Here is a 27907-nt window from a genome sequence, read left to right on the forward strand (position 1 = left end):
TGACTAATGAATGCTCCAGGGATTAGAAACTAAGATTGATAAAGCTTGAGAAAAGCTGTCAAACCACAAGAAGCTGTCAGGTAGTGGATAAAGTAACCTAAAGTCTAGCACAGTTACCCATGGAAAATAGTCCAGAACTTGAGATGCAGCAATCATAAGCAACAACTGTGAAATCTTCAGCGGAATTCCCTCACCTCCCCAGCTGCAAAATGGATCAGGCCAAGGTCACCTGCCAGTCAGTATCAGCAGTATAAGCCTAGACAGAACACTGGTCTGACTTAGTGCAAGCCTTTGCTTATGATATCATCTTACCCGCTTTGTCTTGTCTTGTTTTCTGGGACCTAACAGGGTAGCTACACTTCAAACACCTAGAGATAAGGATACCAGGACACATCAGGAGGGTGACCAGACAGAGACTGGTGTCAATTGAAGTAAGTGGTGGAAAGTGATGAGCTACCCACAGTTCCAAGTTTCTAACATGAGGAGGGAAGAAAAAGAATAGTCAACAGCAAACAGCTGAAGACCAGCAATGAGGAGGGCTATCAAACGTTTACTGGCAGCTGACATGAGGAGGTATCCTAACAGCTCTGAACACAAGAGAGAGTCCATTTGGGCCCAAGTAAATGTCAATTACTGACCTTGTAGTGCCCATTGCTGGCTGCATCATGCAGGGGAGTGTCATCATCCAAGCCCTTGGTATTGACCTCAGCGCCTGCAGCAAGCAGCTGTTTCGCAACATCATAGTACCCACGATTGCATGCCTCGTGCAAAGCCGTCCAGCCTGCAAAAGCACACATAAAACACATCCATGACCTAGATGGCCCATTTCCAACCAGCCAGGGTGTCACATAGAGCAGCTTCCACAGAGCAGGCCAGCTGGTGACATACAGGGTTGGCCCTGCACAGACACTTGCAAGACTCGCTCTCACTTTAGACATCAGAAGCTTGGCTATGGCTTGGTATTTCGTTGAGCTACACATGACATACATCCAGCTCCACACCAAGGAAGGAAGGAAAGAACAGAAGCCTAAAAAGTGAACCTCTTATTTCAGTTTACAAATTTGTTTCTCTCAATCTTTTGGAAAAGAGATAAGAACATACTGTAGCTTGTGTTCCCTTGCTTAGAATTCTTGCTCCTACCCAAGCTTCACCAGCATAACAAAACAGCAAGGGATGAGGGAAGGATGCAGTCTGTGGAGGGTCACAAATTGCCCACTGCTGACCAAGAAATTTAGAAAAATCTAAAATACATCTCTCAGTATTACAGACGATTGTGTATGTTCTGTGCCGTCAGATCACAACCATCTTACAGCAATCCTAATAGGGCTTTCAAGGTGAAATGATTAGGATGTCACAAATAAGCATACCTGATGTGAAACAGGGGAAAGGAAGTTAAACGTGAAAAGTGCCCTAGTCAAAGCAATATATAATCCCTTGGAGGTTCCTACAACAAAGTTCGTTTTTTGAAAAAAAAAATATAGAAAGGTGATATGGCAGGACCGCTAACTGCAAGGAAAGTCCCTGAGCTGGATCACCACCTGCCAATTCACCTGACTTTCTAGGCAGTGATCTCTTGAAGCAACTCAGCCACCTTAAGATGGGGACCATAATTAAACAGGCTCTAATTTCCACCCCTTACCCCAATAAATGCTGAGCCAAGTAGCAACTCTGCCCCTTTACTCCTTGACTTCTTCAGTCAGCTCAAAGTGATTACCTGCAAAGTCCTTCACATTGACATCGGCACCCTCAATAATGAGTTCCTTGATGCGCCGGGCATCTCCCCGAATGGCTGCTCGGTGCAGCCGAGTCTCTCCACGCTCATTTCTCTTGTTTACTTTATCTTTGGTTTTGGAGGCAGAATTAGGAGTTCCCTTCTGACAAACTGTGGACTGAGAGGGATGCTTTGGTGTTGTATCTACTGCTGGAAGGGGAGGAAAAAGGAGAAAAACTGTATTGAGTTAACTGTTCAGCTCAAAAGCAAAAGCCCAAAACCTTTAGAGGGAGCTGTTGTCATATAGTTAATACCCTGCCTTCAAGAAGAGGTGGGAGGGGGGAGAGGAAGAAGGGGGAGTTAATCTTCTGAAGCAGAGGAATGCCTTTGCACGCACAATGGAGACATTAATGGAAGACTGTGATTAAGCAAATACTGTAGAAAGCAGCTGTGGTTACTCTCCAGAAAGAAGGAGCCTTTACATCTAAGGAATGAAGTGAGGTCTCTATTCACCAGCTGCAAGTGCACAATTCTGGGGAGACCTCCAAGCTTCAACTATGATTCACCAAACAGAAATAAATCTTCAGGAAAGAATCACAAGGCCTCCTTCTACGTTAAACACAAATTATCTTGCCCACACCTGGACTGTTTGCAGACTCTTCTGCTGTCATCTGCATGAGAAGAGCAACCTGCTGGCGTTCAGAGAGTGGATAACCGGCACGGATTCCTGAAAGCCCCATCCCAAAGAGCAGACTTGGCTTCCGAGTGGCAGGCTCTTTTTTAATCCTCTTCCGCTCTGGACCCTGCTTTTCTGTGAAATAAAGATAAAGGAGAAAAAAGGACTTGTTTTTGCAACTGATATGCAATTCATTCTAACTAAGGCTTACTTTACAGAATTTTCCAGACAAGAGGAAAATAAAGTTTAAATATTTACTCTTGAGATAGTTAGGCCTTGGCATTATTTATTTATTATTAAAAGCCTTTCTCACTTCTTGACCCATGAGAGTCCCCAAATTAGTGTACAATCTCAAAGGGATAGACATTTTAAAATCAATGTTGTAAGTCAGGAATCTTTAAAACTGATCAACAACTTTTCTTTAAAAAAGGTTTAAAGCCACATTTACATATCAGACCACTTTTATACACAAAACAATACAGCCTGGGCTGCCCACTGGAAGGTCTAAAGGCAAAGGCTGGTGATCTCAAAGGGACCAAGCTGTTGGGAGGATGTGCCTGAAAGGGCTAAAACTTCATTCTAAGACCCTTCACAGAATATGTTGTAGGGCTTACTTTCTTCCATTTCAAATGTTTAATGTCCTGCCTTTCCACTGTTAAAAGCATCACTCATAAATTGATAAACAAACAGTAAACCCAAACCAGACTAAACTGGTATTTTGACATAAACTTAACATGAAGACCAACGTTGAGCAATATCCTTTATTAAGACGAACCAAAGTACCACTAAAGTATGCATGCTTTGGAGTTCTCCGGAATGCTTCATCATGCAAGGCAGCACAAAGACGTAGGGGATGGGAGAAGAAACGAACAAAAACAGATTAAGATAGCTGTTGTGGCCATGAATCTCGTCTGCAGCTAGAGTGAGTATCTTCCTCTGTTTCTTTAGCAACAACATGGAAACGTGTGCTAAAAACTCTCGTCTATGAAAGTGGAAACGCATGCACTTCCTGGTGTATGTAGCACACTGACAATTTAATAAACAAGGCTGTGCTTCCTTCCCCTTTGCTGCAGGGCTTCTGCTTGCAAGGGCAGCCTTTGGTCCTCTGCTTGGCCTGCTTTTTCAAAGCCCCGCACCCCTAATTCAGGCTGCCCTATGTTCAGGGATGTCGTACTCTCATGGCACCCTATTCTACAGGAGCTAATAAAACCTGCTGGTAGAGTTCAGACAGCTTGCAAGTTCAGCCACGCTGCAGATAAAGGAATCATAACAGTTATCCATTTGCTACTTTGCCTACAGAGCACCAGAGTTATAACCAAGGGGGAAAAAACCCACAAAAGCACCTGCCCTGCCATCTGATTTGAAAACAACGGGAGAACTCACTACTCCTTAGACATTCTGGGATTAAACGGCTTATAGCACCAAACCTCTTCCGGTAGCTTCCACTTTGATCACCCAAATCTTAAGAAGTATCCCCATGGCAACGCAGCTGGTCGATTCCCCTGTTTGTTTCGGAAGAATGTTCTATATTTCTCAGACCATGACTTGAGAGGGTTTAATGGGGAGCTTTATTTTTAGTGCTATGAGTAGGCCTCTCTCAGGCTCACTGTGTCACTGGCAACAGCAGCAGCAGCAGATTTCAGGATTGAACAAATGACTGAAGAAAACCCTCTTCCATATTATGAACACTCTTCTTTCTTCCCAGGCCCTACGGCAAGATCTGACAAAGTGATCTGCTATCCTATTTCTTTCCTAAGCTGCCTCCTGCCCTATTCCTTTCAGCTTCCAATGTGCACTTTTGAAAGAAGAGCTGGAATGCCTTTAGGGGGGCTGAACTCTTCAGGGGCTTTCTCATTTCCACTTCTTTAGAACTGGTTTTCTTTCCTATCCCCCTTCAAAACTAATGTGGTCATTCCAAGGTTACTCCCCTATTCATGTGCTAGCTTGTTACGGGAGGCATTAAAAATGGCAAGTTAGCACATGACTGTTGTCTTCAGTGTGCAGAAGCAGCACTCAATGAGACTGTCAGATTCAGCAGCTTATAGATTTACTGTATGTAAAAGGATTAGAATGAACTATATTTGGAAAAGTACACAGAAGAATTTCCAATTTCATTACTATGAAAGAAAACAAGATACTTGTGACACTGCGTTGAGAAAATGCTTTAAAAATATACTGAGAGTTACAGGTTAACCAGAGAATTATTTAAAAATGACAACTACAGATTTATCTAGCAGCAGTAATGACCTTTTCCCAAAAACCTACCCAAAAAAGAAGCACAGAGTTTGACTCATGAACCAGAAAAAGGTATGCTTGTTCACATTCTGAAAGGAGTGGTATTGCCAATGTTACATCAACTGTATGGTCCACTAGCAAGTACTACTGTTTTTCATGGAGCTTCTCTTCTTAATACTTTTTCGATTTCAGGAAGATTAAAATTTTAGTTCTGAGAAGCTAAAGATGCTTTAATAACATCAGAATATGCTAGAGGAGCTTTAGGGAAGTGGAGGAGTAAAAGAAGCCCTCTGAGCATGCCCCGATCTAGACAGTTTTAACACAAACCATGATTTAAGATCAGTGGGGGGAAACCATGCAACCACATCAAAGGCCCACTGCTCTGACACCAGACACATTGGTGCCAACCAGTTTTGAATGGCTTATGAGGTGAGTGACATAAGCATTAGTTACAGCAATGCTCTCTGTGCCAGAAGTTATTGTCCTACGCAGGCAGTGGCCCACTTTTCAATGTACACGCTGAATGGTCTAAGAGACATTCAGAGAAAACACAGACAAGCCTTCCACGGGGGCACCCAGAAGACCAAACGAGATACACAATAGACTACAAACATTCTTCCATTTAAGCAGGGACAGTACTTCTTCATGGGTCCAGGGCCCAGATATTTCTTACTGTTTTGGGACAAAGAAGACAACTGTGCACGAAGATCTTCTTGTTTCATTGTTAAATTATAAAAAGCAGTTATTTAACTGTCTTTGCTGACCTATCAGAAGCATTTTAATCTCTAGCACTTCACTCTCCGATGCAGGGACAGGATATCCTTCTCAACCAAGGCTTTCTTGCCTGCTTCAGACCTGATGACTTCATATCAGCTGGCAGAGGGTAACTATTTAGACTATTCATGGAATGACGATAAATTCATGGGTTCTCTGTCACAGCAGGGTTAAGAGTACATTGTTCCCTTGGAAAGGAAAAATCTTTGGGCATAAAGTCTTGCCTGCAGTGCTAAGCATTATCTGTGAACTAAAATGGATCTCAAACAGCCTTCAAACTGGTTAGCATCTGGGTAAGATATGAATTAAGAGCCTCATGGAGAGCAAAAATGGGCTTTCCCAGATAAATGAAAATCTTACTGCGTGCCTTTCACGAATTACAAGATGACTGCGCAACTAGGCAGACTCTCATCCACTCAAAAGACTGCACAGGTATATCAACCACAAAAAGCATTGTTTTATTTGTCATTCTTAATTACAATTAAATTTAATTGTTAGCACCCCTTTATCCCTGCACTCCAACACAGTCTTTCCTCCACTTCTCTGTACTCTGTTCATACTCAGTCTTTTTCTTCACTCCATAGGTCTCTGCACCCCATCTTAATTAGCACATTTCTCCCCCCTCATTTCTCCCTTTGCATCTTAACAGGTTCTTGAAATCCAATCTGTCTCCCCCTTTTTTGTCACTCTTCTCTACCCTCTGTTCGCCCATCTTCCCTCTTCTCTCTTCAGCATCTTTTTTGCACTCTTTTTCTGCCTGATCTTCTGATCTTACTCTTTCCTCCTCAAATCTGGTGTCACCTAAGACATTCACTGGCTGATCAATTCACCACAAAAAACCCTGCCCACAAATTGTGAGGGGAAAACCTTGTTTGTACTGGAAAAAAACTGATAAGGAACCAGATATGGTGCCGCCTCTCTGATCAGTGCACAAAATCTCTCTTTCAGTCACAGTGACACCTTAGAAACTTTAACAACTACCTTATTCCAGTTCTTGCAGAATACAATCCTTTGTGACAGATCATCTGGAGTGCAGAAAATGCTGTATAAAGAAGGCATTTAAAAACAAAAGACTTTTTGGAATTTTCATCTTAATGTCCTACACCTTAATTTCTCCCATTAGAGTTTACAGTGAAAAAGGAATCATCGGACCTTACCGATATCTTAAAAATTGAAAACCCAAACATATTGCCTGGAAATCTGTTACCATCATCAAACAGGGAAGGCACACACACACAATGTGTGCTTTTCTATAGGCTGTTCATTACAAGCTCAGTCATATCCCAGTTGTGCTACTGATCATGTGGTAGAGAGGTCTCAAAACACAAAAGCTGTTTGTGTGAATGCCCTTGTGCATGTCAACATCCAAACGATTTTGGCCAATAGATTTAAGAAGCTCCCAAAACAAAAGCTTTCCTCTATGAATGCCTCTCTTCGTCGTTTAGTCGTGTCTGCCTCTTCGTGACCCCATGGACCAGAGCATGCCAGGCCCTCTTGTCTTCTACTACCTTCCGGAGTTGGGTCAAATTCATGTTAGTTGTTTCAATGACCCTGTCCAGCCATCTCGTCCTCTGTTGTCCCCTTCACTTCTTGCTGTCACACTTTCCTAACATCAAGGTCTTTTCCAAGGAATCTTCTCTTCTCATGAGATGGCCAAAGGATGGGAGCCTCAGCTTCAGGATCTGTCCTTCCAGTAAGAACTCAGGGTTGATTTCCTTTAGAATGGATAGGTTTGTCCTCCTTGCAGTCCAGGGGACTCTCAATAGCTTCCTCCAGCACCACAATTCAAAGGCATCAATTCTTCGGCGGTCAGCTTTCTTTATGGTCCAGCTCTAACTTCCATACATCACTACAGGAAAAAACACAGCTTTGACTATTGGGACTTTGGTTGGCAAGGTGATGTCTCTGTTTTTTAAGATGCTGTCAAGGTTTGTCATTGCTTTCCTCCCAAGAAGCAGGCGTCTTTTAATTTCGTGGCTGCTTCCTCCATCTGAAGTGATCATGGAGCCCAAGAAAGTAAAATCTGTCACTGCCTCCATATCTTCCCCTTCTATTTCCCAGGAGGTGATGGGACCAGTGGCCATGATCTTAGTTTTTTTGATGGTGAGTTTCAGACCGTTTTTTGCACTCCGTTTTGCACTGCCTCTCTTAATGAACCATAATTGTAACACATCTTTGAAGTTTGATCTCATGCACCTATTTCCACATCTTTGTCTCTTATGGGTAACTTTTTTAGATGGACACATGATGCACCTCAAGTGTAAATCACGGGTGATAAACCTTTTCATTACCTGTGAGAGCTGTCTGGCTGACTGCAGCAGGCTAAGGAGACTGGCACTGGCATTCCTCAGCTTGCCTTTGAATCCAAAAAGCCAACACAAAAATAACAGGCAGACATTCACCCACACCCTGAAAGGCATCCCATTCCCAAGCAGACAATGAAGCAGACCATAATAAGGCAGAACTTGGAATCCCCCTGATCCCTTCCACAATCACGAATGCAATATACTAATCAGCTTCTTCCCCCCCCCCGCCCCCAAAAAGATAAGCATGAATACATCAACTGCTATATGAGATGGTGGCAAGCTTCCATTAAATGAAAGTTTGAGGAACATGCAATATTCAACAGATAACCAGAGGCACACTCAGCTTCTGAGTCTATTTACAGAGAAGAGTGCTTAATTTTAAAAACAAAGGGTCTTGTGAAACACCAAGGGCACACCTTTATTATAAGGTTGAATAAGCTTTCATGAACTAGCAGATACTTTTCAAAGAACAGAAGGGCTCACTGTGGTGATGTCACAAGATCGGCCCACAATTCTTACAGTACTGATAAAACTAACAGTTGCATCCTGGAGAGAAAGAATCACATTTCCCCAGCAACTCAGTCTTGCAATTTAAATGTAGAAGCATGTGATTTCCCTCAAATGGAATGCCATCTAGATGGCTGCCAATAACACCTATATATGTGCCAGGCAAAGAAACAACAGCACACCCTAGAACTTTATCACACACTCTTTAGCAATTGCCCGAAGGTGGGAGGAGGAGATACTTCTTTAAACAGCCTGAAGAAGGAATTTCTCTTGATGTTTCTTAAGAATAAACTTTTGAGTAAAGTTCTTTCAATTAAGCTGAAGTGGGGCCCATCATCCAAAGAGGAAATCAGTAACACAGAAGAGATAGCTTCACTCATTTCCAATGGTTCAGTCCAACTCTTCAAGACAGTACAATCCTACCTAGGACTGTTCCAAAACAAAGTGAATAATTGACTTAGGGTAGAAATAGGCAATGCTAAGTTTATAGGTGACACCTTGTAGCCATGGCTGTATGTTATTCTATTTCTTTATGCACTGCCTTACTCTGGGTTGCACCATGATGAACATCCATATACACTCCCCTAGGTCTTACAGACAATAGGGTAGCTCTGTTGGTTATTACCGCAAAAACAGCAGAGTCTTACGGGCCCTGAAGGAGGAACAAACCTTACTCGGCACATGTTTGTGTGGACTGTAGCCCACTTCTCAAAGACAGATGCATCACTTTATACATCGATGAAGCCAGCTAAAGCCTGTGAAACATGCCACAAGATTCCTTGCAGACAATATGTTTCTTTGCAGAAAAGATCTGCCATTTCATGTGTGCATCCACCTCAAATGGTCAAAACTACTGCTCATAACAGGAGTCAAGGCCAAGCAGATACACAATCAACACAACCAGCAACTTTCCTCTTCCTCAACATATCTAAACTGATAAACACAGAATAACAGCAAACTACTGTATACTAAAGACACTGATCTTATCTTCTTCTTCTTCTTCTTCTTCTTCTTCTTCTTCTTCTTCTTCTTCTTCTTTTTGGAAGCTAAAAAGGGCCTGGCCTGGCTACAGTACTTGGATGGAAATATCATGGACCCCTGTGTTCAGGTTAGGGAAGAACCCCACCAGAAACCCCAGAAAGGTAATGCTGCCTGCTGACAATATTGGGCTAGAATGACCCACGGTATGAAGCGGTGTAAGGCAACTTCCTAAGTTGTCCACCGTGGACACAGCACAGCAAGGAACAGAGAGATGCCATGCTGGGAACTGGCATGCTAACCCTATTCTGGCACAGTGCAGGCTGTTCTGATTTTCTGCTTCCCTGCTGATGGCTTATTTTTTTAAAAAAAACTGTGGCAAAGACTATCTTGGTACAGCAGCCTGCTTAAATAGCTGATAGGAAATGAGGCACCACATGTCTGTGTATTTGTTTTATCTTAGATTTATCATCATCATCATCATCATCATCATCATCATCAGCAGCAGCAGCAGCAGCAGCAGCAGCAGCACTGAAGCCATGGAAGAGCCTAGCAGAATGTCAAAAAACTGCAGGGCTTCACTGATTCAAATATTTCAAAAAATAAAAGCCTCCTGGAGATAAATTATGTCAAATGGCAAGAGAGAAGATCTTCCCTTGTATGATCAAAATGAAGCCAGCTGAAATTCCAGGTGCCGCCTGTTACACCTCTTCAACTTTCCTAGTTGCTTCTTTTGCCAAGACAGGATTGGCTGCTGTTTGTCTGAGCATTGCTCTCAGCCTGGCTACCCTCAGGTTTCTTGGCTTTGGCCATGGGCCCTTCAAAGGTGAGCTCAGTGTCTATTGGCTGAAGAAAGAGTAGTTTACTAGGACATGCATACTGTGGCCACATTCCTTCTGCGAGCATAACTCACAGCATCAGTTCTCCTAATAAAAACTGAACCTTGAACCTATGAGGGAGACACTGCAATAACACAGGCAATACTATTATGCTAATAATTCAGAATCACAGGAACAACCTTGTCCTTGATATATAAATGTTTCAGCACTTCTTAGAGTGAAATCAGGGTTTACTTCCAAGGGCAATAAAAACTTTCAAAGTTGCACAGCATTTCTGTGAATTTTACTCTTCAAGTATGCTATCCCGAAACCTTGAGATGAGTACAGGTTGATACAATAAACACATTATTTCTAAAAACTGAAGCCTGCAGTGTCAGATCACAGTATTCCAAACAGCTGTGGATATGCTGGGCTCCACCTCTCAGTCTGTCCACCACCACCATCGCTACTTTCAGCAAAGAACATGGGTGGGAAACTGTCAAATTCCTTCCCAGAAGAACCTTATTATGGGTTCTGACTGCCTGTTTTTGCCTGCATGTCTCAAATTTCAAGCAACGCAGTTACCACCAGTGGCAATTCCACTAAAGGTTAAAAACATATTATGAACAAGATTACTTTTCTCCAGGATTTCCATTCTGTCTAGTTTATGAAACTTGTAGGAAACTGAGCTGTTTATCATGTGCCATTTTATGGTTACCTCTACCAATTTCCCCTGCTGGTTTAAACCTTTTGATCCAGCACCCTGTTTTCTGGAGATTGGAAATTACTTTCAGGATGACAATTCCACCAGAATTCCCCCAGTCAGCATGGGCAGTGGCCAAGCTAGTTAGGGAATTCTACTGGTTGTGGTCCACAAAAGGAGCTCTTCTGGGCTCTAGTTCTTGAAAGGATCAACCAGATGCCTCCAAAAAGCATAAAAGCAAGGCACAAAAGCAATGGTTTTCATCTGCTACAGTCTCCTCATCCAGGGAAGCGGCATGCAGTGCCATACTGTGCCTGAACACCGTTGTACCACAAAACTACAATCGTTAAGCCCAACTGATAGACTTATTCCCACCTACAATTTTCCTGAAAGCTCTTCTAAAGACATATAAGATGGCTTTTCACAGCCAATATGGTGTAATGAATGATGAGCTAGGACTTGGTAAACCTGGGTTGAAACCCATGCTTGGTCAGGGAACCTCATGGTGGGTGAATGGGGTGGAAGTGGTAAAACTACTCCTTAAGCATTTCACATGCCTTGAAAACCTATTAGGATATCCGTAAGTTGGATGGCACTTAACACCAAAATGGCTTTAATGCACCAAGGAACTCCACTGAATGCTGTATGAAGCACTTTCTCCAGAACATACCCTCTAAATATCTAGTAAACACTACATTTTCTACTAGTCCATTAGTCTTTTGTTGTTTGTTTTTGCAAGGTGCCATGGCAGCTTGATGAAGGGCAATACCTACATCTTGTTACTGTCCTTTCCTGTGTTCTCCTCCCTCCACCCCCATATCAAGCGGAACTACTGAAAAAGGGGATTGGGCACCATTCAAAAATACACTTCAGGTAAGTATGATGAAACTCATGCTATTGTTTGGCATGCAAAATGCAGATGTTGAGGTTTAGGTGGCAGTCTTTTTCTTTTTTCACTCTGAAAACTCTTACTTTTCATGAGACCGCTTCTCTGCACGGGCACAGCAGAGGGGTCCATTCAGTACAACCAAAGGCTTCCTGCAAAAGCAAGCTAAATTGAGAGCACTTTATGACAAGAGCGAGGAAAGCAATGGCCGCCTGCATCCTGTGTCCCTGTTTCTCTGACAGTACACAATTCTGTCAAGTCCTTAAGTCTGGAAAGCTCAAAAGTGCCAGTCAGCAGAGTCTTGCTCCATGCCATAAAACTCCCTTGGATAATTTTATCTGGTGGACATGTCTATCTGTGGGCATCTCACTAGTACTAAACATATGGAACGATTTCTGCTCTTGAGTATGGAAGAAGTTGCTGATTAGAATCCTTTCATTACGCCTGCCTTTTCTTTTTTATATGCAGCTGGAACAACAGACGGGAAAAACAGGTAATGGTTTCTTGTTTATACTCATTTCCTTTGATGTTCTAAAAAGCAATGCATTTCAACAAACAGCCATCCTACCCCAGACAATCTCTCCTTACAGCTGGACTATACACTCAGTGCACAGTTTAATGGGCATTTACAGGCATAAAGCTCAACTGAAGTCAACAGGACCACCCTGGCACAAGTTGTCGCTGAAGATCAAGATAGCATAAGGCTTAATTTGAGCCGGCAATGTACTAAGCCCCCCCCCCTCGACTGCTTTCAGTAAAAGAGACTAAGCCTTGGAATCGTGTGTGTGTGTGTGTGTGTGTGTGTGTGTGTGTGTGTGTGTGTGTGTGTGTGTGTGTGTGTGTGTGTGTGTGTGTGTGTGTGTGTGTGTGTGTGTGTGTGTGTGTGTGTGTGTGTGTGTGTGTGTGTGTGTGTGTGTGTGTGTGTGTGTGTGTGTGTATATATATATATATATATATATATATATATATGATGAATGAATGGCCAGAAGATGATGTGAGGCCCACGTTTATTTTAAAAATCAAGTGTGGTCTACAGCAAAGATTGTTGTTTAGGTTCTGTAACTTTGCTTCTACTTGGAGCAATAACAAATCTGGAAGAGAAACACTCCACAGGAGAGAAGGTTTGCATGACTAGAATACTTGGGCACTTTGGCAACCCCCTCAACCAAATAAAGGCTACAGAGCTTATGGGAGTCACTTTCTCGGTGCCCTCAGCAGTGCCATCTGTCAGTTAGGCACAAGAACAGACACTCAGTAGAAATGGGAGTAGTAACAGCCCACCTGTGACACTGGCAATGTATTCAACGTTCAGGTGGGGGAGAGGCATTGTGTGTCACTTTGACATTGTGGGAACCAATGAGGAAGAGTGGTCGGCTAGAAATAAGACTAGAAAAGAGAATGGTGGAACTAAAGGTATACAGTATATACATTTAACATGATTTCAAACTGTATGAAAACCTTCCTCAAGATATTCAAAGGAGAATGGAACTAGCTGCTAGATTGTTTATCAGCCAATATGCAAACAAGCTATAGTTCTCTAGCTCAATATATCCCTCTGTGTTTTCTGCACATGTGTCCATACTGCAGTAAAACTGGCAGCCCTAGATTACAAAGAACTGCCATGGAGAAGAGACAACACGGCAAAGCTCAACAAGCTTTTATTTGTACAGTCAATGTATTGAAAGAAAATAAAAATTTCCTTGGTGGTGCTACTTAATTAGAAGAAACAAAACAAAAATAAGATCTTCCTTTCCAGGACCTGAAAAAAGAATTAAGCATAGGCAGAGTGAAACAGAAGGTTAATAAGTGCAAAGGCACAGTTCCTGCATGCTGTTTATAATTATAACAGGAATGTTTTCACTGAAGTTACTCAGATGCTACAGGGTTGACAGGAGCTCCCCCCCCCCCCGGTCTGCAATGTTTGACTAAGGATGCTAAATTTTTAATCGTACCAACTCTGCAAACACAGAAATTTCCTCCTCTGTGGAACATTTACCACTCAAATCCTGCAATCAATAGGGATAAAAATAAACTGACGAGACTTCTGCACTCTCGCTTTTACTTTCTGGAATTAGACAGCTTGACTGAGAGAACACAGACACAAGAAGATGCTAGATTCATATCCTTCGCAGGAAGGAATTTGGTGCCTGCAGTAAGCAGGGGGAGAAGGGGGCTTATCCCTAGCCCTGCCATTGACTTCCTCTGAGAGTGTGGGCACCTCCTCATCTTCTCTGTCACCTCGTCTTCTTTACTTATGAAATGGAGACATGCAGCCCCAGTGAGCCTTTGTCATTAGCGGAACTGAAATGCCACAAGCTCCCCAGACACAGTGAGGCAGGGAAATACCCAGAATTTTCACTTCATTCTGATTGGGGGATCAGTTGCCGTTTGCTGTAGCATAAAGGTTAAGCTCTACTTTGGGAATTCAAAGTTAAGAAGCTGCCTCAAATGCCTGTGCTGGGAAGGGTAAGCTTTCCGCGGGGTGTGAGAGCAAAGAAACACTTGCAACTGTAGAGACACACGAGTGAGGAGATGGCCTTTAAGAATTGGATTCTCAGGTAAAATGCAGTACAGTAGGAAGCAGGGTGGATAAAAAGCATTGCTTTTTTTAAAAAATCAAATTGATTTAGATCACGATCTAAATTTTAAAAAAAATCTTTTTTTTAGTTTATCATCAAAAAAATCCAGTGTTTTAAATTTAAATCATGATTTAAATCTGTTTTAAACCAAATCTACCCTGGTAGGAAGTGTAATATAATGAACTGGTTCAAAAGAATGGTAAGCAGAACTGAATCACACTCATCTTTATGCGTGGCTCACCAAAACACAGTCTCTGGCACTATCTCAGATCAGCCCATTGGCTAAAACTCGATATTTTGGCTTTAGCTACCTGTTTATGGCCCAAATCCACAGTCTTTCCTGTTCTCTTTGCTCTCAGGCTGCCCCAGCGTTTGTCATCTACCAAGTTCCTGTTCCCAAGTTCTATAAACTGCACTGCACATATTTGCCACTCATGATAAACTAACCTGAGAAAGTAGACTAGTTCGCTTGTTCTCCTCACTCCCACTGACAAAATGCATTTTCCTAGAGGCATAACAGCTGCATAAAACTATCTGGGCACATTGGGGGCCGGCTGCCTTGGAAACCATGAAGTAAACAGCAGGAAAGAGCTGGCCTCTGATCTCCAAAAGCTGATGCTCACTGGAAGAGAGATGGCACTAACTAGGCAGTCTGGCAGATTTCTGATCTTATGATACCCAAGGAGGTTTGCTAAGAGAGGTCTATTTTTCAATTCAAGACCTATCCCACTGTCCTGGATGCAGATGCAGCTTATAATCTACATGTACCTGCTCCTCTTTTCTTACCTCCCGTCCAGCCAGTACTTACTCTGGTTGATGATGCTCAAAGCAAGTAAAGTCTACAAAGGAACAAGGAAAAGCACAGCACAGGAAACGTCCAAGGTACACCTCAAAAATATTAATCAGGACAGGACTACTGGCATTCCTGTCAAAAGGCAGCTCTGCTCAGAAGCAAAGGATGCATGTTAGAGGATTTTAATGAGCATCCTGGGTTGCTCATCTGAAATGCAAATTCCTGAGGAGTTTAAATACACTAAAATCTTAGCATAAATGAATTAAATCCTCAAGCTGCTCCTCAAATAGTGACTTCAGCTGACAAGTCACATGAATGGGCCACCAAGAAAAGCCATGAATTAAGACCTGCATTTAGACCCCAGAGCAAAATAGACTGATTTAAATGAACACAACATAAAATCAAAATTTCCTTTTCAAAATTCACTTACCTCCTGGACAAAGCAACTTTGTGCCAACTTTGTTTCTATAGCTATTAAAACATTTTATACAGAGCCTTTTATAACCTACCAGCATAGTTTAAAACCTTCCATCACACAATTTACAGGCTTCTACAGTGACCTGCTTCAAGACAAGAGTCAGATTTCTGTTTGGCTGTACGGTACGTGCTATGAACTGCTGTTTGAAATCCAAGAACCATTCTGCAGGCAGATGGAGTCTCCGCAATCTCAGCCTTCATTATGAGTTGCTACTTACAGGAATCAGTGGAAGGACACCTGTACTACATATAACAAAAGATGTAAAAAAAAAAATAACTGTGTGCTGTGAAGTCAATTCTGACTTATGGCAAGCCTTTTCAGGGTTTTCTGGGCAGAGAGTACTCAGAAGTGGTTTCTCGTGCCCTTCTTCAGGGACAGTAATATTGTGCAGCTTGCCCAAGCTGGCTTTTCTAGGATGAACAGTGGGGACTGAACTCTGGCTCCGCAGACAATACCTGACTCACTGAGCTATCAAAATGAACACCTTACTGGTCCATTTACATCACTTAACCTTAGGTCAGGTATTTTTCCCCAAGCTTCTTTCTTTTACACAGAAAAATAGTTTTTAACCCCACATCTTTGATACATGGTCACAATCTAGTTTGACAAGATTATGTGTTTGTTTTTAAAATGTTTACAATTAGATGGGTATTTCCTTCCTAATCTGGTTACATTTTAACATATTTTTTATAACTGAAAGTTTAAAGTATCTAAACTATGGATACTTTAAATGGAAAGACAAACAAAGCATTTATTATTTCTGTCCTGATTTTTATCCTCTCTGTACAGAAAAGCCATTAAAAAAAAAAAAAGAGCCAGAGTGCATCAGATGGGAGGCTAAAAGGTTAAGTCTGCAGTCAGTCGCTCAGTAGAGTTTTGGCAAAGTCAACAGAGTGTAACAGTAAGACCCATAGCTGGCCTGGAAGCAAGTATGTATGTCAACAGGAAGGACAGAAGAGGGGGTGGGAAAAGAAATGGCAGAGGATATGCTGTCATCTTCTTGTGTTTGGTTTCAGAAACAGAGACAGAAAAAAGATCAGCGGGAAAGATTTTGTTCTCCTGAAGAATGTTGGTGTTGGTGGAAGGTAGGAAATAAGTTGGGGTGAGTAGGAAAAATGCACTACACGGTGTGCAAGAGATTGGGGAAGCTGAAGTATGGATGCCTCTCCCTCAACAACTCGATATCCACATATATGTTTTTAATAGGAGAGCAAACTTCCCTGAATTGCACCAGATTTATACCAATGACAACACAGTTAATCTGCACTTGAAATTCTCACTTGGTATTTTGCAAGTTTAAGACTTTTTGCTTTCTGCAAAAACTGAAGGTAAATTTTCCCCCCATTTTCTTATCAAGTTTGTGACTGTTTCCATAGACAAACAGTAAGGACTAATTTATCTAAATGCTGCCTACACTGATGTGGCAGTCATCCACATGTGTGTCCTGTGCAATCACATAGCCATAAACCCATAAGACACTCAAATTTGTTTTATGGGTGTGAAAGGAGCACAAGCAGATCCAGATGGCAAACTGTGCAGACCAGAAGCAAGGCTAAGAACATGGAACTCGATCCTAGTGGTTAGTGGCTGTTAATGTATGAAGAAACACCAGCAAATTTATCTGTCTGCACCAAAATACTCAGTTCTTCGCAATGTCTTGTCCATGTCAAGCCATATTTCCCACTGCCCCCCTTCCCCGCCACACTGCCAGCTTATTTACCTACTTATGTTTTAAGATATTTGTGTAGTTTTTCAGTGCCATAAAAAGAGCTGACCTTGTTAGGGAGACTATGTGGCAGAGCTGATTCCATGTCTATCCCACTCTGTAATATGTCCAGACCCATCCTGTGCTACCTCTCTGGAGCATAATCCGCCCTTCCTCACTGCCTGAAGAGTTCTAATTCCTTCCTGTTTACCCTTCACCCTGCTGTAACCAGAGCCCAGTGAGGAAATGGCCAAGTCTAAAGCTAACAGCACAAAGAGACTGTTAGGATCATACACAGATAGGTCAGGCTCCCGTTATGAACAATTTTTCCCAGGCATGCATATCTTAAGCTGCTAGAAAAAATATTTTCAGTTCTTGGGTCCCAGAAGCAAGAGGTCAAGTCAGGCACCAGTATCAGACTTCGAGGAATAGGACAAGGCACTTAAGGATTTTATTGCAGTGCTCTGTATTACATTCAGCTCAGTGACCTCTCTCCTTGATGCAACCCGCCCATTGGAATCACGGGTCAGCCCTGGCATGGAAAATGTATGAAGCACAGAATTTGAATGCTGCTGCTTCTTTAAAGTACACAGCTAGAGAACTGCCATGGTTTCTTTGAGCACTTGAACCACCCAAGAGCTAGATGGAAGAACTGAGCAACTGTGGGGACCTAAGAGTTCTGCTCATTTACTTCCAGATGGCCCTTGGAACCATGTTTAAGATTCCAGCTGACTCAACGCACAACCTCATTGTCATAGGCCTGGAGAATAGCCTGACGAGAGCCCCCATTCCCACTCCACCTCTCCCCATATGCTGTGTCATATTCAGCAGAGTATGAACTGATTCATGGGTTAAACTCAGAGCTGAAAGGAGGTGGAGGCAGAGAGCAAATTGAAGGAGGACTGAAACACAGTGGCAGGGGAGAAATCTCAGGTCGATATCTTTGCAGGAAGCTCTAAAAGCAATGCAGTATCTCACTCATTGCAAAGTAGAGGGTTCCTGCAAAATGAAAGCATCACTAGCGCAAGCAGAAGATACCCTAAAGCAGGTGCAGGTAGGTGCCACTTCCTGCTCCTTTTAAAGATACTCATTTCCAAGAATGTGCTCCCAAGGATACAGCCACATAAAGGATCAATAGGAATAAATGAGGGATGCAGACAGTGGGGGAGGATGAATTATGCCCCTGGGAGGAATCTCAAGACAGGCCCAGCTTTTCCTGTTCACAGCCTCACGTGCAAAGTGTGACTCATTTTGATTGTGGGCACTATAACACATAAAAATTGCTTCTGCTTTAGCAAATGTCAGCTCAGATTGGAGGAAATGGGTTCTACCTGAGCACAGTCAAGGTTCAGAAGGAGCTCTACTATGCAGGGAGGGCCACAGCTTCTATAGGCTCTAATTGCATACTGTAAGAAATCAGGAAAGGAAAAGAAAAGGAACTATGTGTAGAGAAACTGGTGAAAACTGGTTAATACAGAACTGCCTAAACATACAGCCAAAGTAACAAAGTGCAGTAACAGACAATAGGCTGGGAGCTACAGAAATGGGAAGTGCAGCACACAATTAACCTAAAGTAACTGACAAGAGGAAGGAATACAAGATCTTTATGATCTTGCCCAATTGTATGAGATTGTCACCCAAGTCAACAGCTGGGTGGAGAGGAGTGGATGACGTAGCAGTGCAAAGCTTAGAGGATGCACAGAGAAGGAGAGTAGGGGGGTGGGTTCAATTGCAGAAGGAGAATTCAGGGGAGAGAGGAAGAGAAAAGAAGAGGGAAGGATGCCAACTTGTCAAGAAATGGGGAAAGAAGAATCCCTATAAAGTTGTTAAAAACAAAAACAGGAAGAATGGTATTTATTCCTGATCCAACAGACAGTGTCTCCCCCCACACATGGATAATTCAGGAAGCAACCCACATGCCTGAACTGGATCTACATTTTAAAAAACCAACAACACTGGAAATCCTTCACTCTCAAGTGGGAAGACTATTTTCTAGCCCTGAGTACAGGACCAAGGCTGAAGCTCTTATGACGCATTCTGGCTCCTTCACTATGGAAACAACATAGGAATGGAATATAATACTACTCACTCATTCAGATTCTCTGCAAATCCAGTTTCAGGTAAAGACAAAAGCCAAACACCCAAACACAGTTTCAACTCAGCTTCCAAAAAGCATCTCAGAAAGGTCAAGCTTTCCAGATGCTATGACGGCAACTCCCATTAAGAGTTCAACCTTTGCCCAAGTAACAGCAATCAATGCAGCATTACATATTCAGCAGCAATGACTTTACAGCAGGTTCAACTTTCAGAATGAAATGTGCCCCCGATGCATCCAGACCTATAGGGATCCTATTAGTGAAAAAACTGTCCCAGACCCATAGCAGCTTAAAAAACCAAAAAAGCTTCTTTGTGACTGTGGAAATTCAACACCAAGAAACACTGGTTTTGACAGTTCGTGTGGCCTGTCATGTTTCACACATACTGGTACATTTCTGTAAATGACATGTAACATGAAGACATTTCTGAATGACTGAACCGGCCTGCAGAAGTTTGAAAACTATGGACTATATTGCATAGTTGGGAAAAATCCCAGGCATCTTCCTGCACAGTTGTGTAAGATTGTGTACATGCTTTCCCTACCTAAGCTCCTAAAGAAAATTACTTTGTTCCAAGGTGCATTTGGGGCTTTTTTTCCTTTGGTCCTACTATTGACAATTGGAATGAAAAGTGACAGCTTCCATTCCTCATTTCTAACCAGAAAGCCAGATGATAGGAAATATCTGAAATGCCCATAAAAGCAATTACTAACAAAGGAAACCTGGAGTGTAAGTTCTATGAACCTTGGGAAGCTGGATGTGGTCAAACAGGAGATGGCAAGTATAAACATTGACATCCTGGGTGACAGTGAACTAAAATGGATGGGAAGGGGTGAATTCAATTCAGATGATTATCATATCTACTATTGTGGGCAAGAATCCTGTAGAAGAAATGGAGTAGCCCTCATAGTCAACAAAAGAGTGGGAAAAGCTGTACTGGGATACAATCTCAAAAATGATAGAATTATTTCAATACGAATCCAAGGCAGACCTTTCAACATCACAGTAATCCAAGTTTATGCACCAACCACCAATGCTGAAAGGAACTAGAGACCAAATTGCTAACATGCGCTGGATTATGGAGAAAGCCAGAGAGTTCCAGAAAAAAACATCTACTTCTGCTTCATTGACTATGCAAACGCCTTTGACTGTCTGGACCACAGCAAACTATGGCAAGAAATGGGAGTGCCTCACCACCTTATCTATCTCCTGAGAAACCTATACGTGGGACAGAAAGCAACAGTTAGAACTGGATATGGAACAATTGATTGGTTCAAAATTGGGAAAGGATTACGACGAGACTGTATACTGTCTCCGTGTTTATTTAACTTATATGCAGAACACATCATGCGAAAGACTGGATTGGAGGAATCCCAAAACGGAATTAAGATTGCCGGAAGAAATATCAACAACCTCAGATATGCAGATGATATCACTCTGATGGCAGAAAGCGAGGAGGAAAGAGGAGAGAACAAAAAATGGTATGAAGCTCAGTATCAAAAAAAAAACAACCTAAGATCATGGCCACTGGACCTATCACCTCCTGGCAAATAGAAGGGGAAGGTATGGAGGCAGAGACAGACTTTACTTTCTTGGGCTCCATGATCACTGCAGATGAAGACAGCAGCCACGAAATTAAAAGACGCCTGCTTCTTGGGAGGAAAGCAATGACAAACCTAGACAGCTTCTTAAAAAGCAGAGGCATCACCTTGCCAACAAAAGTCTGCATAGTCAAACCTATGGTTTTTCCAGTAGTGATGTATGGAAGTGAGAGTTGGACCATAAAGAAGGCTGACCACTGAAGAACTGATGCTTTTGAATTGTGGTGCTGGAGGAGACTCTTGAGAGTTCCCTGGACAGCAAAGAGAACAAACCTATCCATTCTGAAGGAAATCAACCCTGAGTTCTCACTGGAAGGACAGATCCTGTAGCTGAGGCTCCAATACTTTGGCCATCTAATGAGAAGAGAAGACTCCCTGGAAAAGACCCTGATGTTGGGAAAGTGTGAAGGCAAGAGGAGAAAGGGACGACAGAGGACGAGATGGTTGGAGAGCGTCATTGAAGCGACCAACATGAATTTGACCCAACTCTGGGAGACCATGGAAGACAGGAGGGCCTGGCATGCTCTGGTCCATGGGGTCACGAAGAGTCGGACACGACTTAATGACTAAACAACAAAAACAAAGGAAAGGCTAGTATCGATATTGGTGTTTTAAATGTTTGGCCATGAAGCTCACAATTTCTTCCTCTCAGAAAGGAAACTGCCACAGCCAGGAAGAGTGGGCAGCACACTTTCTATCCCCACTGACCAGCTGCTCCATGCCGAAATTACACAGATGGCAGAATGATCTGTGGTGCAGTTTCTATGGATGATGTGTGTTAGTCTAAGCACACTGTACTAGCATTATAGGGTGCGGCTCGGAAGGAAGAGGCCCTGATATTCATTCAATTCTCTCTATGGTTGCTAGGTGAGAACAGTCTTTGGGCTTTCTTCCTCTAACCTCCCCCCGCTTTTTTTAAAGCAAAAGGATTGAAGTTAAATAAACGAAAAAAGACCCATGAAGAACAGACCATCTGAGTCCACAGCTGCACGGATGGTCCTGAAGCCAGCAACAAAACACACACACAAGTAACAGTTTCATACACTAAGGCATTTCTCAATAAGTCAGTGACTTGCTTCTCACGGATTCTCCAGCCAATTAAGCAACTGGTGACTAACAAGCCTGTTCCCATGGAAGCCAATTCAACATACATCGGCCGCCGCCGCCGGTTAAGCCACCCAACAATGTTCATATTTGGAAGGGAGGGGGAGTGATAGCTGAGCGTTCGCCTGATTCACCAAGCATTGCTAACCCGCTAATTAGCATCACAAACATGTTCAAGGAACAGAACGCAGGAGGCTGAAACACAGCAACATTTTATAAAGCCACTGAAGTGAGCCTAAGCTTCCTTCCTTTATGCCACAAATATATGGCTCAGGTAAGTGAAGCATGGTAGGTTACAGCATAACCTCACTTTTTTCAGGAACACTTCCAAAACGTGAGAGGATGATGCTTAAATTCAAAGTCACATCTTTGCAAAATGTAAGTAAATCCTGAATTTAGGCTGTGCTGGCTGTTGCAGGGTTGTAGGTATTCAGCAGGGCTGTGGAGGTACATGGCCACCTCCACTACAGTAGCAGATAAAGTCAGAAGTGACACAGCGGACTAGCTGTGGTAGAACTCTACCTTCATTATAACCAGTTTTCCTCTGAATTTATTGGGACTGGATGGAAAATCCTAGCAACTGATTTCCATGCCCCTAAGAACTTGATGTGGACACTAGACATCTGGGGAATGATTCCAACCCTGAAATTGAATATATTCAGAAGTGAATTCCTCTAAATCTCAACAGGCTTCCCTCACTCAAGTTTCTAGCCCAAATGATGCCTTTGCTGATTTCAAAGCCTGTGGGGAATATATTGTACATAGGTCTAGAACTATAAAGCAAAGGTGTGCTGCTTACATATACATATTTACTGCAACATAGCGCTTAGGGTGGTTTACAATTTAATTGTGAGGTGACACATTGTCTACCACCACCACCACTACCACCACCCCGGGAACTGGGTACTCAGTACTGTAACTACTTTAGCCCACTGCTTCTTCACTAAGGCTTTCAATCAGGCTCCAGCTAAACACAAGGATTTCAATACTTTGCCACCTACCCAGTCAGTCAAGAATTTAGATACAGGCAAGGTATGCTTGCTCCCCTCTCTCCTTTCTCCTGTGTAATACGTGGCTAATATTACTAGTCTCTCAGGTTGTTGTGAGGACAATGCACTGCGCCAGCCCAAGGCTTTCAACAGAACACAGGCTGGCTAGGTTGGTGAGGACCGGACCTCTGTGAAAGTAGCTGTGCCGCTAAAAAGCTAGGGACAGAAGAGGGGGAGTTTCCTACAACCAAAAACCCTTTCCTGGTCACCCCTCCTGATCTGTTTTGTTCCAGTCACTAAACAAAGCTCAGCATATGAACTGGGGTGTGTGAAGTGCAAGTGGAATGTTACTCTTGGATCCAAAAAGACACCTGCACTCTCAGCTTCCTCCAGGCAGCACCTACTCCTTCTTCTGCCTTGAAGATAACTGGAGAAGACAAGATAAAGGCAAAACAAGGTGTGTGTGTGCTGAGCAGAAACCCACCCAGGCAGCTTAAAGGACAGCAGCTTAATGAAAGGGTGAAATCTGCAGCAGCTGGAATGACAGGCAAGAAGGCAGGTTAATGATCAATCTTTCCCTAATGGATCTAAGGGCAGCAGTTTTTAGATTACCACATAGTGGGTATAAATTGTGTTGCCCTGCCTTCTCAAGATTTCCTTCACAGTTTGCACTGAATGTGGGATTCTTCCTTCTTTCCTCTGGTGACCAACTGTGAAATCTCAACAGCTGTTATATTTCACTCCAAGGACAGCCAGGCCTGATTGATCCTCAGACTTGCATGCCATTTTGCTCATCTGCTTCCCTTGAGAGGCTGTGGATGTGTCTTCCAATCTTTTTTAGTAAAGGATAAAAAAACCAAAAGCAAAATAACAACAACAAAAACACTCCTCCTTCTCACCTTTGTATGCTGGAGATTTTTTGTTCCACTAAACTGTATCAGGACGAACCTTTAAGAAAGACCCACGGGTAATCTCACAGGAACAAAGATAAACTACTAACAGCAGTCAACAGCAGAAATATTTTAACTTGGACCTTGGTTTCAAATGACAGACCAGTCATGGAATACCCTTGGTAAGAAGGGCAAGTCATGTCTACTTCAGCAATACAAATGGAAAAAATGACAACGTACTCACACTATTGTTACCAAGAATGAAGGCATCTGAATATTGCAACAAATTCTGTACTTTCTATCTAACAAGGATCCTCTTAACTTCCATCTAACAATTCCAACACAGTTGGAATTGCTTGCCTTAAAGGACTTGACCCAATAAAGTTTTGCAAAGTTTGTGCTTCTTTGAACACTTTGCTTACCATCTGCTGCAGCAAGCAAACTTTCTTTGCAGTTTTGTGTGTAAAAAAATAAAACAAAATATTTGTCAACAGAACAGCAGTGTGGATATTCATGATTTGCAGGTTCAAAATTCTATATTCCCTCTCACACACTCACAGCAGCCAAAAATTGGGGTGATAGATTCTAAATGAAATTCTTCTTGTGAGGGTCCCTTGCCTATGTGTTCAGCTTCCTTGAACTACAACTTCCAAAATCACCCATTATAACCACTCCATTTTTGTGCTGATGAGAGCTTCTTACTGCTTGCTCGCTGTCACCGTATTGCCTCTGCCTTCCCTCTGTGCTCCTTTTAGCTATCTAGTTAGCTTATAGTGAAATGGTTCTGCCTTTTTGGTGACAGTTCCCCTGGAAATAGACTATGTATGTATAATCTTCCTTTTCTTCCCTTCTAAGATGCTCTTTCTGATCCTGCTTCTGCCTCACCAATGAGCACAGAAGCCCTGACATATTGGGTCCTTTTAAGGAGAAAAGTGGGGAGTGTGTGTGTGTGTGTGTGTGTCAGAGAGAGAGAGAGAGAGAGAGAGAGAGAGAGAGAGAGAGAGAGAGAGAGAGAGAGAGAGAGAGAGAGATGCAAGGTGTGCTAGCTTATTCTCATTCAGGCCACTTATTTGGTACCTAGATCATACCTCGAGTTTCCTAAATTTCCTTTAATGCCTTTCTTCCTTGGTAGGCAAGATTCTGAAAGCAGAAGTTATACCTCCTAACTACAAGAAAAGAAGGGGCCAGGGCCACCCTCAGCTATGACTCATTAGCACACATTAAAAGCATTCAACAGAGTGCTGTCAACCATTTGCCTGCATCTGTGAAACAGTGAGAGCAGAAAAACAGGCCAACCACATGACACAATGCAGAGGGGGGAGAGCTGAAGGCTCCGGGGAGGAGTCTGGCACCCTCTAGCCAGCTCCACAATTCAGCCAGTAGATCAGGAAAAAATAATCGAGCAAGAGGTAACAGCCAACCAGAGCAGAAACACAACTTTTTTTTTTTGAAGATTCTCTCCCAGAGGAACTGCGCCACCTTCACCACCATTTGGTTTGCTTCAAAGCCTTTCTACTGTGCCCCTTCCCTTTTCCCGGAGAGACAGTTCCCATCAGATTTTGACCTAAGTACTGGCCAAGATCTGGAAACATTCCAGGCCCTTGTCTCAACACAGCACCGCAGACCTGCCTTAGGCTTCATGAGTGAGAAAAGATTTCTAAAATATGTTCTTGGCCTCTGCTTTATTGTTCCATTCAATCTTGGAAGCATCAATATATGCACAACAGGACTACACATAATGGGAGAGGGACAGGAATGAGTATTGGTAGAACATTTTGGAAGCTGCTGGGGGTCAACATTACCCAGAATTAATAGTAAAATGGGGGGGAGAGTTGAAAGGGGAAGGAAGTTTCACAGGCAGACAAGGTAGTGTTTCCTCATAGCACAGAGTACTGTTAACAAATAGCCCAAAGAAATCACATAGAATTTTATATGAAATTGGGCAAGCAGCTGGCTTAAAAGTTCTGTGCACCTGGTCCAATAAAAGGGCACTATTTGTACTGTTTTAGACAACATCTCTCTCTCTCTCTTAAATAAACACAGCACCTACTCTTGAGATTACAGCACATGGTTCAGAAACTTTAAGAAACCAAGAGATTAGAGTCTGCCAATGAAAAGTCTCTGTGAGAATGTTTTTTCACTGCGATTAGCAGAAAATGGCCTGAATCCTCAGCTGATTCATGCTTGTATAAGAGAACTGCGTAACTCTTGCTGGGAAAACTTAGGCCATGACTGAAAGAAAAATCTGAACCTGAACTGTGTAAACAAGCTATCATTTTCTTTTTCTACCAACTGGCATGAAAATGGAAGATAAGCCTTTGCTGAGGATCCAAGCACTTGCTTTGAAAATGTCACAGCGAGGATGCAAATAATGCAGCTTACTTCACTCTTCCAATAAATCATCCATCCTGCAATTCCCATATGGTTCCAATTTGATTTAAGAAAAAAGGGCTTTAAAGAACTTTTCTGGAGAAGAGGCCTGGTGCCTATTGGAAATGGAAGGCAAGTTTTTGAAGGCTCCTATACTTAATCACAGGAGTGGATAGTGGATTAAGCTGTACAATAATCACGACAGGCAATAAAATGTGCAAACTGTCACATAAGGGAGACAAATGGGATGCCAGATTATCCACTTTTGAGCCATCATGTTTATTCACAGACTGGAAGCAACAGTCATATACAACTGCTCCCCAGAGAAGCACTACCCAGGGTTCTAATCCTGAGTTTATTCATTCCCCAACCGATCTATGAAGACAATTCCAAGGTGGGACATTTCCTTTGCTCATAATCTGGGCTCATCCACAGGCCATCATATTTCAGACAGGGACAATCAGGCTGCTACTGACTGAGTGATGAGTTTTTATAGAACAGAAGTAAGGTAAGGCAGACGGTTCAGGGAATGACACCAGCAACAATTTGCTTTCCTCACTGACAAAAAATACTTTTTTCCCATTGGAACCAATAGCTCAAATAGCCATTTTACGAAGGGAAGCCATTTTGCAGAGCCGGAAAAAAACATTGTTTTGCGAACAAATGGTTCGCAAAGCAGGGACCTAATCAACGTAGGAACCATAGTTTTGCGATCACAATAGCGATCGCAAAAAAGTCATCATCAAGCGATTTCGACATCATGCGGGGTAAGTGTCTAGTGGGGCACCATTGTATTTGGTGGCTCAGGAACATATTGTCATTTGCAAAGTCTTACTGGATCACAGAGGAGTTGATACTAGCCCTGCCTGTGGGATGACAGACTGGGAGGAAGATTTCCAGATGAAGGGCGAATGAGTAGATGGCTCCCTGGCATGGGATCTCCGCACAAGACACTTTGCTAAGTGGTCAATGGCATCCTGCCAACCTCTACTATTCCATAATAAAGACCCTGGAACACAGTATGCTCTGCCAAAGACCTAGGAACTTCCCTGAACTGCTGCTGTACATAAAACCCAAAGACCAAAGCTTCTCAGGGTATCCCGATGATGTCATCATTCTACGATGTGAATATTTAATTGAAATGAATTGAAACCTTCCTATTCCCTTTCAGGTTTGCCGCTGATGATTCTAGGGTATTAAAGGCTCCTCCCCCACCTTGATATCTCGTTTATGTAGTGTAAATTTATGCCTACAGGATTTCAGCCAATAAGGTCATTCTTCCCCCCCTTCTGTTGGTAAGAGGCAGAACGCTCTGAGTGCCCAACAGCAATTAACAAAAACTAAAAGAAGCGCAAATTCTGAAATATGCCATGACTACAGAATGTGCCAACACATAATACATGCACGACTTCCTTCCTGTTTTAACCTGCCAGCCACTGCCTGCAAAACAAACAGTCATTACCTTACAGCCTTATCTAACGTTCAACAACCACCATGGCTGATATCTCTGGCACACACGAGGTACTACCATAAGATGTACAAATGGCAAGCAAAGGTTGCTTCCTGGGAGCAGAGTCCATCTATAAGTTGCAAAACTAACTCCTCCTTCCCTAAGTACCCCTCCATCCTGTTCATATGAGCAGGTACTAAGATAGGCATGCAAAGCTGGCAACACAATGCCTTCCAGATATATTGGACAGACTCTCTT

At 42.7% G+C, this 27907-nt stretch overlaps 1 protein-coding gene across 5 annotated transcripts in view; it reads right to left on the reverse strand.

Annotated features, from left to right (window-relative positions):
• The window catches only part of ANKRD11 (ankyrin repeat domain 11), a 168245-nt gene that overhangs the window by 18967 nt on the left and 121371 nt on the right, over nucleotides 1-27907 (reverse strand). For 3 of the 5 annotated variants that reach the window (XM_072980649.2, XM_072980647.2, XM_078380500.1), the window contains 3 exons: nucleotides 2352-2522; nucleotides 1715-1921; nucleotides 639-781 (listed from right to left, as the gene is read on the reverse strand). In XM_072980649.2, coding sequence (XP_072836750.2) covers nucleotides 639-781; nucleotides 1715-1921; nucleotides 2352-2522 — 521 coding nt within the window. The remainder of the gene's footprint in view (nucleotides 1-638; nucleotides 782-1714; nucleotides 1922-2351; nucleotides 2523-27907) is intronic. The other 2 variants (XM_072980650.2, XM_078380501.1) reach the window with 1 other exon arrangement.

This window comes from Pogona vitticeps, chromosome 10 (genome assembly GCF_051106095.1).
Source record: "Pogona vitticeps strain Pit_001003342236 chromosome 10, PviZW2.1, whole genome shotgun sequence".
Lineage (NCBI taxonomy): Eukaryota > Metazoa > Chordata > Lepidosauria > Squamata > Agamidae > Pogona > Pogona vitticeps.